We start from the raw sequence: 12,756 nt of genomic DNA, 5'->3' as shown, positions 1-12,756 counted from the left end.
TTTTGAGTGCCAAAAATTTGTAGAACATTGTGCAGTTGTTTCTACAGCTTTTGTTGTGCTCAAACCTTCTATATACGTCGGTAAGTGGAGACCTTTATGAATATGAACCATCCCTTTTCCAACCCGAGATATCTAATCATTGAGATCAACGATTTTTAATTATTGTAGATGAAATGACCGATGACGTCAAGGTCGACGAGTTCGTTCATTGACTTCTTAACAGTTGACGTAACAACAACAACAATAAAATCTCATTCTCATATATAATATTTTATTCTCATATACAATAGGTAAAGAGGAGGTAGGACAGTAAGTTGCCCCCAACGTTAGGATTGAGAGCAATTTCCGTGAAAGACATCTGACAGGAAGAAAATTAAAAATAAAAATAAAATAAAATACATGTATAAATAAATAAATAACTAAATAAATACATAGTTGAAAAGTCTTCCTATGTAATCTTAATGGCTGATGAGTTTGTCTATTTACTTTTTAATAGTGAATATTAAAATAAAACAAAAATTAACAATAAACACTGAAATGAAACAAATTTAATAAAACAAAAATTAAATGTTAAAATAAGATCTATTCGAAGTTTTAAAATCAAATAACGATAGAATTTCATAAAAACTATGGTTTATATGTATATGTATATATATAAACCCAAAATAATTTTGGTGTCGGTTCATTGTTGATTAATAAGAGGAAACCACATCCACACGTAAGCTTTTGTTTACAAAGGACAAGAAAACAAAGGAAAACCGAGGGACTGAAGCTTCCTTTAGCTATCTTTTCTCTGTACTCTCTCGGCTATGCAGTTTTCTCAAAATGGGCTTGTGGGATTCCCTTCTCAATTGGCTCCGCAGGTAATTCTCCCATACAATATTAAGAGATTGGGGAAATTGTTGATTCTTCTATAAACGATTACGGTTTGATTTCGATATTAATTCTGTAAGACTGGGTTTTAATTGTGTTTTGCTGCTGGGGAAATTAGTGGAATTTCAATGAACTTTACATTTCTTGCGTTGGACTTAAGGCTTGATTTTAGATTTGTAAAAGAATGCTGCAAAATGTTCAGTATTCACATGGATCGTTTCAAATATATCCTTTGTTCGACATGATAGTAGTGGGAAGTATGGTCAATGTTTGATCTCTCTTTTCTAATACCGTTGAAGGTATTATTGGCATGAGTTCATCTATTCTTTGAGATTCTGCATTTTCATTGTTTCAGAGGTGTAATGGTGTATACCCTTTAGTCAAAGAGAGGCAATGTAGTAGGCTTCTTAGTTAAATCGATTATTTTTGGTCATACGGAGCGGCTCTTTTGGAATTATCGAGTAGTGATGTTAGTGGTAACTTTAAACCAATATTGTACCAAACTGGTTTTGCTTTATTTCTCTGGGTTTTAATAGTTGTATATTATTCGAGTTTTGGTCATTCGATTACCATTGTCCTGGAATAGGTCGTTCCGTCTAGCTTGCTTCTTCCATCCAGGTAGTCAATCTGTAAGATCATCATAGACACCAAATTTCGTCGTATAGTTTGTTCTGAGAACCTGAGGTAATAGTTAGTGTGAAGATATGTTTTTAAGCACTCCTGTGCTTATTTCTGAGTATCTACATTGCAGCTTATTCTTCAAGCAGGAAATGGAACTATCCCTTATTGGTCTTCAGAATGCCGGAAAAATGTCTCTTGTTAACTCCATTGCTGTGAGTAACGCAATTTTTTTCCTGCTCATACATATAAGCATTGGTAATGACTTTGTCTAATGTTTAATTTTCTTTTGTTTACCAGACAGGGGACTATAGTGAAGACATGATTCCCTCCGTAGGTACCTTTTATTTGGACAAATCAATATAATGATTCTCCCTGATGATACCTTAAAAGAAAATCATCGAATGTGGAATCCAGGTTGGATTTAATATGAAAGGTTACGATGGAAACGTGACGATAAAACTATGGGATCTTGGAGGGCAACGGAGGTTCCGTACCATGTGGGAACGTTACTGTCGTGGGGTCTCTGCTATCGTGCAAGACTTTCTTTCTCATACTCTATTAACTTACGGTATATCGTTAGCTTTAATCATCTTCATTTACTGGTTAAGATGATCTACTTCTTGTGAGAACTTTTAACCCATATCATATTATTAGCATCTTTTTTTATATACTTAATTCTTCATATAATATAATGGCAGATATGTAGTTGATGCTGCTGATAGAGACAGTGTTCCAATATCCCGAACCGAGTTACACGACCTCTTGACAAAACCTTCCTTCATTGGGATTCCTTTACTTGTTCTTGGTAACAAAACCGATAAGTCAGAAGTTCTTTCGAAGCAACTTTGGTTGATCAGCTGTAAGTTTTAGAAGCTTTACGTTAAGTCATATTTGTTTTCTCTTCTTTGATGATTTACCTCGAGAAAACTCATTTCTCTGTTCTTTACGAGAATCTGAAAACGTGTTATTATTTTTGTTTGATATCTGTTTCATAGAGGTCTCGGATCAATCAGTGATAGAGAGGTGTGCTGCTACATGATTTCATGCAAAGATTCCGTAAATCTGGATGTCGTCATTGACTGGCTGATCAAGCACTCGAGAACTGCCGAATAAGCAGTGGCGCCAATGCCTCTCCTACTTCATATCCTTGCAGGTGAAGGAAGGACCAAGCACACATGTGTCCAAGTTGAAATTCTGGTAAGACTTTTCATCGAATTTCCTTCGATTTATGGTTTTGTGTGATCGAAATGAGTTTTTCATGAACTGCTCGAAAGAACTTAGGCGTAGCTCCAAAGAAGTGTGTCGTATATATCATTGGAACTATCAATTAGTGCATATTTAGGGGCATCTATCTTCTATAGTGTATTTTGAAGATCATGCTCCCATACTCGTCTGAAAATGTGTTAGATATGTGTGTCGGACACGACGATTTCGAGAAAAACGAAAAGTTCGAGAAACATTATGACTTCCATTTTGATGGTAATCAGTAAGGTTTGAGTGTTTGGTTAGGCTGTTTAGTTTTGGTTTATAGCCATTGATATATGTAAAATATGAAGTTTCTAAAACCAATGATAGTGTAAGGGCTTGTTGAATTTATATGAAAATAAACAGATAGCATAAGTCAATGTTTCATTTGAAATCGAAGGAAATGGCTTATTTAGGCATTAAAAAACGTACAAGGGCTTATTTGAATGAGATAATAAATTTAAAGGGCTTTCCTAATCTTTTACCCAAAAAAGGTTTTGTTTTTGCCATTTCCACCCGCCACCTTTCTTAGGAAAGCATGAAAAATGACGATGACAAGAAGCCCATTACCAGCAAATATTCCCGGCGCCACTCATCACTGGCGGCCCAGACTTTTGTACACCACGTTCTTGTCTTCGACCCCGAGGAACATGGCGTATTTGACGTAGAAGGCCTGCAGCCTCACCGCGCCACCGCATGCGGTGGTGTAATAAGAGCCGACTTTGGTCGCCGCACGGATGACGCTGGTGGCGGAGTCGGGCATGGAGAGGTCATTGCGGCATTGGTAAAGGCCGTAGGCAATGTCTCCAGGACCGGAGCCCTTGATCGCAGCTGTTGTAGGAGGAGTAATTGGCTGAGTTGAGGAGGGAAGTTAGTAGCGAGTTAAGGTTGGATTGGAAAGGTGAGTTGGGTAACCTCCGAAGACGAATGAATCTGTTGATGAAGAAAGTGCTGTTTGGATAGCAAGAAAGTTGCCATTATCAGACATGCTTACACATACTATTGCAAATAAATAATTATCATAAATTTTAATTCTTTTTATTATTTAATAATAAAATGTAAATGATTAAAATTTGATGCAAAACGCAAAACGTAAAATATATTACGATAAAAATTAAATTAATTTGTTACTAAGTGATCGTTATTTTAATTTGTAATTTTTATAATTAATCTTTGATTTATTATGTTTTTACACAAATTATTCAATATAATTTTCTATTATTTTTAATTTATATATATATTTAGTAAAATGTATGCACAAGTAACTTAATATATATATTTAATTTCTTTGATGATACAAAAACTTTCTTAACCAATATAATTATGTGTTTATTGTTTAGTACAAAGTTATTGGGAGATGTACATATTTACATCGGTGTAAGTATATGTTAAGTGTTACATTTTTTTAATATGAAATATGAAAATTTTGACAAATAATTATAATAGGTTAACCATAAGTTAACCTATATCCGAACCATTAATAAACGGTTAATTACTTCTTAACAGTAAGGTTATAATTAAAAAAATCTCATAACCGTTATAACAGTTAACTGATGATTTATGCTAAACAATACAGTTAACCGTCTATAAACAACCTTAAATGTCAACTAATTAAATTTCTTAAAAATAAGAAAATAGTCTCGGATTCGAATATCAGGAAATTCATAGATGCGAGAGTTCAATATAAAATAATTAAGAGTTATCTTTAGACATATAATATATTTTACTCATCAAAATTAATAAAAAAAAAAGTAATAAAAAATTCTTTTCACGCGCGTTTTCTTTGAGAAAAAAAAACGAACACTTTATCTTGTCACACGCGTTTGCATTCTATTTTCAAATTTTTAAAATAAGTGTTTATTATTCTGTCCAATCATCATAAGTAATTTAAGATTTTTTTTTTAAATTTATTTAATAATCAATTAAATTTTAAGTAATATATGAAAGTTAATTATGGTGAATAAGGAAAATGAATGTTGTGTAAATAAAAATAAAAATTGATTTTTATATGAAATTATTATTTTTTGTTTATAATTAACGTAAGATTAAATAGATTACAATAAATGAAACTTATTTTTTTTAAATTCATCATTTAAAAATATTTTTAAACAAATAATTTTTTAGTAATAACACATTTATATAATAATAATAAATAAAAAACTAATAAAACATTTTAGGTCGGTGAATTTAAATCCATGATTAGGTATCTATAATTATACATTAGGGGGCGTATATAAATAGTGTTTGAGGGTAATTTAAAGAAACAAACGCCAAAAATCCTATCTGGCTTCGCCCCAGCCTCTTTCTTGCGTTCCAAGTTTCAAATATAGCGATAGATTAAAGAAGGTAATCCCTGAAACCCTGAACTTAACGTAAAGATTTACGCTCTAGTATTGAGATTTTGAGATTATCATTCTCGCAGTAATCGATTTTCTGTTTTCCGATACCATTCTTAGTTGATCTCTTCGTTTCACTCGCTTTCTGTTTACTTCGCCGACAAGGAGAGTCTTTTTCAAAAGTGTAGCTGTTTAGTGGAGGTAGGTTTTTGCAACCCTGATTATCATTGGCGTTTTTAGGGTTTTGATTGGGTTTCTATGTTGTGTCGGTTTGGTCTCATTGTATCAATTAATTTTGAATTACCGATAATGAGTTGTCTTCTTTATAAAGTTGTTAACTGTAATCTAGATTTTTTTTTGAATAACCAATTATGTTTTGTTTGTGATAATCTGAAATTGATTGAATGAATATCTGATGTTTTGATGATAATGTTTCTGTATAGAATTCTAACTGGATTAAGGAGTTCTCCAACTTGGGTATGGTGCCTGTTGGGAGCAAGATGGTTTGTTCAACTGTTACTAAAGTACGGCTTGGCACGGAATCAATGACCGCTTCAACTAATGTTCCGAACTTGCAGTTTCGAAGACCATTAGAAGCTGAATCTAGATGTCATTTCACTGGAAACAATCGGCCTTTCCGTCCCGTAAATGAACAAGCTGCGTCTCATGGTCATCTTCCTCGGCTCCCTTTTAGTGGACGAAATAAATCTTTCTGTCCCTTGAACGAACAAGCTGTGTCTCATGGTCATCTTCCTCGGCTCCCTTTCACCGGTCAAAAACAATCTTTCTGTCCCATAAATGAACAAGCTGCAACTCATGGTCATCTTCCTCAGCTCCCTTTCGCCAATAGATTTTATCCTGATATTGAACATGTAAAAAGAGGTCTGCTAAGATTTTCGGGTAAAGGAGATTCTGGTCAACCCATATGTGGTAGTTCAGAAGTCATTGAACCTTTGCCAAAGCGTTTGAAGCTGGAAAATCCTACCTCTCCCTGCTTGCCTTACAGTGGTATGTTTTATGCGATGGCTCCATTGAAGGGTCAACAAAGTTTTTCCAACCTTCCACCCTTGGTGCAGTCGCCAGAGCTTCTTGAATCTTCTAATTCTGAGATTATGGAGGTGAAGACCGAATCGTTACCAAAGTTTATAGAAAAGTCCACAGGTGATAAAGAGATCGGTGAGGATTTGGAGGAGGTGAACACCAAATGGATATCAAAGCTTATGGAAGATTCTTCAAGTGCTGAAGAGATGGACAAGGATGTAGTAGACAGTTTTACTATATCGGCTACAGAGCGTTTTCCTGGTACTCCAGAGGCGGTTAACGCTAGTTATGAAGTAGCAGAAACTGATGTAGTTGGGAATAATAAAGAAGAGGATATCGACTTTGTAAATGGTACTGATAATTCAGATGATGAAAGAGATCACTTCAACAAAATGGAAACGAAGTTTGAGAGTCAAAACCAAAGAGGTGTTTCCTTGATAGAAAATTTCACAGCAAAGCAAATAAAGGAGCATATATCAACTCTCAGAAAGTGCATTGATAAGGTTTGTTCTTTCATTGTTGTTTATTGCTTATATTGTGCTGTGCTGTTTAGCGAATATCCTAGTTTATTCATCTACTTAAAATTGCTGTTCATGAAGGTGCATTTACAGTCTTCTCTTATTAAAATAGGATCTTGGAAAGAAAGAAAGGGAAAACGGAAACGGAATCAGCAACGTTGAAAGTAATGATCCGTGCCAGTTGTGTGGAGAGGCTAAGCTTTCACTTTCTCCTGCACCGATATATTGCTCGTCATGTTGTGTCCGTATCAGACGCGATGCAATGTATTATAGCATACCTGAAGTGATACCTGAAGCAAATGGCATCAACCATTATCTTTGTTCCGCATGCTATAAGGCATCTCGGTCTCAGAGTATCACAGCTTCTGGGATATCTGTTTCGAAGTCAAAGCTAATTAAAATAAAGAATGACGAGGAACCAGAAGAATGGGTAGGTTATCCATCCAGGGTATTTAATATTTCTCAATAGTCCTGAAGTTTCAAACTGAAAGACTCACTTCCTAATGTTTTCTTGCAGTGGGTTCAGTGTGATAAATGTAAATGTTGGCAACACCAGATATGTGCTCTCTTTAATGAGAAAAAGAATAAGGAAGGAAAAGATTTTGTCTGCCCAAAATGCTGCTTAAAAGAAATTGAAAACGGAGAACGGATGCCCCCACCAGTGAGTACTGTTTCCGGTGCAAAAGATCTGCCGCGAACCAGACTCAGTGATCACTTAGAGCAAAGACTGTCTAGGTGTCTTCAGAAAAACAGGCAAGAGAAGGCAAGGGCTACAGGAATGAGCATTGATGAGGTAAGATTGCACGTTTCAGTGTAATGTTCTCATTTTTGTAGAACCATTCTTTGATTCACAATGCTATTTGTACTTAGTTTAGCTGTTTCGTTGATTGTTTAATGTTCTATTGTTCAATAGGTTCCTGAAGTAGAAGGTCTTATTATCAGGGAGGTTTTATCTGTTCAGAAACATGTAAAAGTGAATGAGCAGCTTCTAGATATACTTAATGATCAGAATTACCCTGCTGAATTTCCATACAAGTCAAAGGTAAGATTTCTTTGGAAATTATTAAATGTTTTGAAGGTAGTTAGGTATTCCCAAATTGTAACATGCCTCTTTTGGTATCAATCTCTAGATTTATTTCATTTTCACTGAACCATGAGAATTGGTTTTCCATTTTCAGGTTATTCTTTTATTTCAGAATATTGAAGGGGCAGATGTATGCCTTTTTATCATGTATGTCCAAGAGTATGGCGCAGAATGCGGTCAACCAAATCAACGCAGCGTGTATATCTCGTACCTTGATTCTGTTAAGTATTTTAGGCCCGAAACAGAAATTGCTGCCAGCGGAGAAGCTCTTCGAACTGTTGTTTATCACGAAATATTGGTATATCATATAATTTCCTGCTCCGATTATTATAGCTTTTCAAATCACATTGGTTGCTATAGTTGGATCACTGAGATCATTTCTTGTTTTCGTGTTGTGTTTCCGTTTTTAGGTAGGATACCTCGACTACTGCAAGAAAAGGGGATTTGCAACCTGTTACATATGGGCCTGTCCGCCAAGGAAAGGAGAAGATTATATATTGTATTGCCACCCAAAGAGTCAGAAAATACCGAAGCCTGATAAGCTGCGGCAGTGGTATGTCTCTCCCTCTCTCTCACACACGCTAATCTCGTATATATGTCTGCGTGCAGTGTTGTGTCTGTTTGGATTTCTATCCTTGTTGCATACACATCTTGACTAGCAGCATTCTGCAAGTGCAGGCATAAAACCACGCTAAAAAAGGCTTCTAAATCTGGCATAGTGGTCGATGTGACGAACTTATATGATCAACTTTTCTCCACTGGGAAATACAACACCAAGGTGACAGCAGCTCATTTGCCATATTTTGATGGTGACTATTGGTCTGGTGCTGCCAACGATGTGATAGAACAAATCAAGAAAGACTCAAAAACTATGAGCATGAAAACTATGTCAAAGAGAACATTGCAATCCATGGGACACGCAAATCCATCTGGTCATGCAATTAAGGATATTCTGCTGATGCAGAAGGTAAAAATTTACAAACCATACTATTTTAAATCTGTTTAGTCTAGCTTTCTATTGAATTCCTTTTTTATGCAACTATGATGGTCACTAAATATATTATTTCATTTCTTCCTGCTTTGGCAGCTGGGCCAAAATATATTACCTATGAAGGAGGATTTCATCATCGCTCACCTGCAGTTCGTCTGTGTATGCTGCCATAGAGCCATTTTAGATGGATGCCGCTGGTCTTGCCATCTGTGTAAAAGCTTTCAGCTTTGTGGAAGGTAATTTGTCATTGTTTATGCATTTTTCTTTTGTTTTCTCTGGTTTGCACTATGTTTCCTCCTCGGTATTCATCGCGCTACACACTTCATGTCGTCTTCCAGGTGCCATGATGCAAAACAAAGAACCTACAACGATTCCACTCACACTTTATCGAATGGTGAAAAACATTCACTCCATCGGGTAAGTTCTTAGGTCCTACAGTTTCAACCGTTTCGTTACCTTTATCATGAAGAGGTTGGAGTATTTATGCACATCTATCTTTTTTCCAGAACATGGTGGATGATGTTCTTTCTGATACTGATGGTAAAGATGTCTGCATGGATAATGGTCTATTTGAAGATAGGTACAAGTTTTTGTTCTTCTGTCAGAAGAACAACTATCAGTTCGACACGCTTCGTCGGGCCAAGCATACCTCGATGATGATCCTATATTACCTTCACAATCCGGAGGCGTTGCTTGCTACCACCAACTGCTGTATTTGTAACAAGGACACACCAATAGACCAGTGCTGGCACTGTGAGACCTGTTCTGAATTTTTTGTCTGTGCTGCATGCTATCAACGAGACGGTTGTTCCTCGCACACTCATAAGTTGACTCCTCATTCTTCCGCCATTGATTCTTCGTCTGAGAACAGAGAGATCACGAAGACCGATAAATTATCTGTACGAAGATACCGTCCATTTTTAAAACAGTTGATCCACATGAATGTTAATTAACTTGAAATATTATCTGATTGAACAGGAAGCACTGGAACTCTTGCTACATGCCACTCGTTGTCCCTCGCTCTGCTCCGACTCCAATTGCCGTCTCATGAAAAGGCTATTCTTCCATTCAAAAATCTGCACCGTTAGGGCAGCCGGAGGTTGTAGACACTGTAAGAAGACATGGCTTATACTGAAACTGCACTCGACAAATTGCGAAGAATCCCACTGCGCCGTGCCACGGTGCAGGTATGACACAGCTGTACAACCTTTTCCGAAAGCTTCTTTATCACTTGAAACAAATCAAAAACTCTTTCCCCGGAAAAATGATTTTCATTTTTTTTGTTTAAATTCATTAGGGACTTAAAGCTGCATGCAAAAGCTTTGGCACAGAGGGATGCAGCTCTTTGAAGAAGCTGGGAAAGGCTCCTGGCAATCAAGATTTGCTAATTTGTACATTAAGAACAAACTCCACAAATATTTGATGCATGGATAATGTATATACCTATACACCGCAATTAAATAATAATTTTCTATTTGAACATAAAATCACGTGTATCATGCAATGTACAAAATATAACGTACCGTTTCCCTTTTCTTACGTTTAATAATGGAGTATTAGTAGTATATTGAAGACTGCTTTGACTGTTCATTCATGGTTGCACCGTCATTCAATGCACCCCAAAAACCCATGTGCCAAATTTCACCGTCCACCAACTTTCCCACTTTTTCCCATCGATTCCTCCACTTTCTTCCTCCCCAATCACACACTACTAAAAGCACAAAAGATATTAAGAGCCAATGGCTGCCTCAAGTTCTGCTTTAAGCTACACCATCTCTTCTGGGTAACCCCATATCTTCTCTGCTTCATCCATCAAACTCATCTTTAACTCAAACTCAAAAGCTTTCCACATCAAAGTGCGGCACTTTCTCAGCTCCCAAACGAGCTTTCACTTGCAAAAGCCAGGCTCTTGCATCTGATAACTCAATTCCCGGTAATCATTTCCCTTCTTTTCCCAGTTTTGATTGAAACCCACCAGTTTTCTACTTTCATATTTTCAATTTGAATTGTCTCTTTGGGTTGATCTTTTGTTGATTCAAACTTATTTTCTGGGTTTTGTTTTGTTGCGGAGAAAGTCCATGAATTGCATTTTTATGAGATGAATGAGAGAGATCGTGGGAGTCCAGTTTATCTTCATTTAAGCATAAATCTGTTAACTCACTTGGCCATCTTGTCCCTTTTAGCAACAAAGTAACCCAAGATAATCCGTCGCACCATGCAACATATCATTAAAATGACATACAAATAGATACAAGTAAATATCTTTAGATATCTATTATCCATATCCAATTTTAAATTTTTAACAAATTTATATTTGAGTTTGTATTTTTTTATAAATGATTTGGATTTAAATATTTAATATATTATTTGAAATTTTTGAATTTAATTTGTTATGAACGCATATATTTAACAAATAGTGCATTTCAATTATAGAGTGATCCCCCTAGCTAATAGAATTTTGTGCTTGGTAACTCGGGTTAAGCAACATAATTTATATGAGTTTAAATATATAGTGCAATTCATTCATTCATTAATGAAAAAAATTCTCCAAAAAATCAACTAAAAAACCTCTAATTAACAACACAACATTCATGAAACTATCTTCTACGTACTAACAATTTCTCTTCTCAGTCATACCCCTCTTTCTAGTACACTGAATTTCCCGAACTGCCAATCGGAGCACGACAGATTGGACAACACATCTCGTCAAACAGCCATCCATCGACACAAAACTGATGATACAGATGGTTGCACTTCGTTAGAAGCCTACAAGAATCTCCTTCTTTAAACTCCTCCAAACATATGACACACTCGGTGCAGTACGATCTGGTTTCCTCGAGATTCTTGTATCGAACGATGATCGCGGTAATCTTTTCCGACCTTAGAAACCCTGCCGGCCTTATGAGAACTCTCCATAAGAACTTGAATAAACAAAATAGTGCAGTAAGCACCATAATCAGATCGAATACGAGCACGATGATATCAATCTTTAATGCTACCATGGTGATACTCAAAGATCGAGAGATGAGGATGGAATTTGATAATTTTTGATGAATGCTATGCATAACATTAAGATAATACGCTTTAATAGGATAGCTTATTCTAGAAGTTTAAACTAAATAAAAACCCTAAAACTCTTGGATATTGATTTAAATTTCAGTTTATAACTAAGTTGAGTTTCATCATAATTCTATTATTTGCTAATTGAATTTATCTAATAATTAAATATTTATTTTAGGTGAAAAAAATTATGAAATTAGGTTTCGTGTGATCGAGATACAAGTGATTTCATGTATTTATTTTCTAGATAATTTCTACATGAATAGAAAATTATTTATTCGCTTATTTGTAGAGATAAACGAGTCCAAAACACTTTAAATCTCATCTTTTACGTGTATCTTATTTCCACGTTAATCTTATATTATTTATTATTTATATACGAATTTATAATAACCTTAAATCAACATTTTACTCCAATAGGGTTATTTTAAAATTTAGTTTTAGTATTATTATTGAACTAATAGGTGGTATATTAATGGGGTATAATTCTATTCATTATAATGAATTATACAATGCCACGTGCTATTAAATTTTAGAATTATATTTATTTGAATTAATTTGTGATAATATATATTATCACCTAGTTTAATAATAATATATATAATTTAAAATTAAATTCATTTATATATATATGGGCATGATCCGTTGACATTACGTAAAACTAATAAATTTTACTATATTTATAATAATTAGATTTATATAAATAAATGATTTAAATTTAGTTAAAACTTATAACAATATCTCTTTATAAATCCTAAATTTTAAACCTCAAAATTTATACCCTAAATCCTAAACATTAAACCACGAATCTTAAACCTTAAACCCTAAACCTTAAAAAGAAAAAAACTATTATTTTATTGTGAGTTAAAATATATTTATTTAAATCTAATAATAACTAAAAATTAATATATAATTTACTAATTTTACATGGTATAAATAGATCATAACCCATATATATTCATACTTATATAAGGACTTGTACGTTAT

General features: G+C 34.7%; 1 protein-coding gene and 1 pseudogene across 1 annotated transcript; both read left to right on the top strand.

Annotated features, from left to right (window-relative positions):
* The first annotated feature begins 713 nt into the window (after positions 1-713).
* Positions 714-2,632, top strand: LOC120172452 (annotated as a pseudogene).
* A 645-nt stretch (positions 2,633-3,277) lies between these two features.
* On the top strand, positions 3,278-10,058 carry LOC120172524 (histone acetyltransferase HAC12-like). The gene is made up of 14 exons (XM_039179968.1): positions 3,278-3,523; positions 5,196-5,276; positions 5,519-6,619; positions 6,747-7,064; positions 7,152-7,427; positions 7,548-7,676; positions 7,813-8,016; positions 8,129-8,271; positions 8,397-8,685; positions 8,806-8,945; positions 9,048-9,126; positions 9,216-9,608; positions 9,688-9,896; positions 10,007-10,058. The coding sequence occupies exons 1-14, from the start codon at positions 3,278-3,280 to the stop codon at positions 10,056-10,058; spliced, it is 3,660 nt and encodes a 1,219-aa protein (XP_039035899.1).
* Positions 10,059-12,756: the final 2,698 nt, after the last annotated feature.

This window comes from Hibiscus syriacus, unplaced genomic scaffold (assembly GCF_006381635.1).
Source record: "Hibiscus syriacus cultivar Baekdansim isolate YM2019G1 unplaced genomic scaffold, ASM638163v2 tig00111851_pilon, whole genome shotgun sequence".
Lineage (NCBI taxonomy): Eukaryota > Viridiplantae > Streptophyta > Magnoliopsida > Malvales > Malvaceae > Hibiscus > Hibiscus syriacus.
The sequence above is the reverse complement of the archived record's forward strand: the minus strand, read 5'-3'. Positions and strand labels throughout refer to the sequence as shown.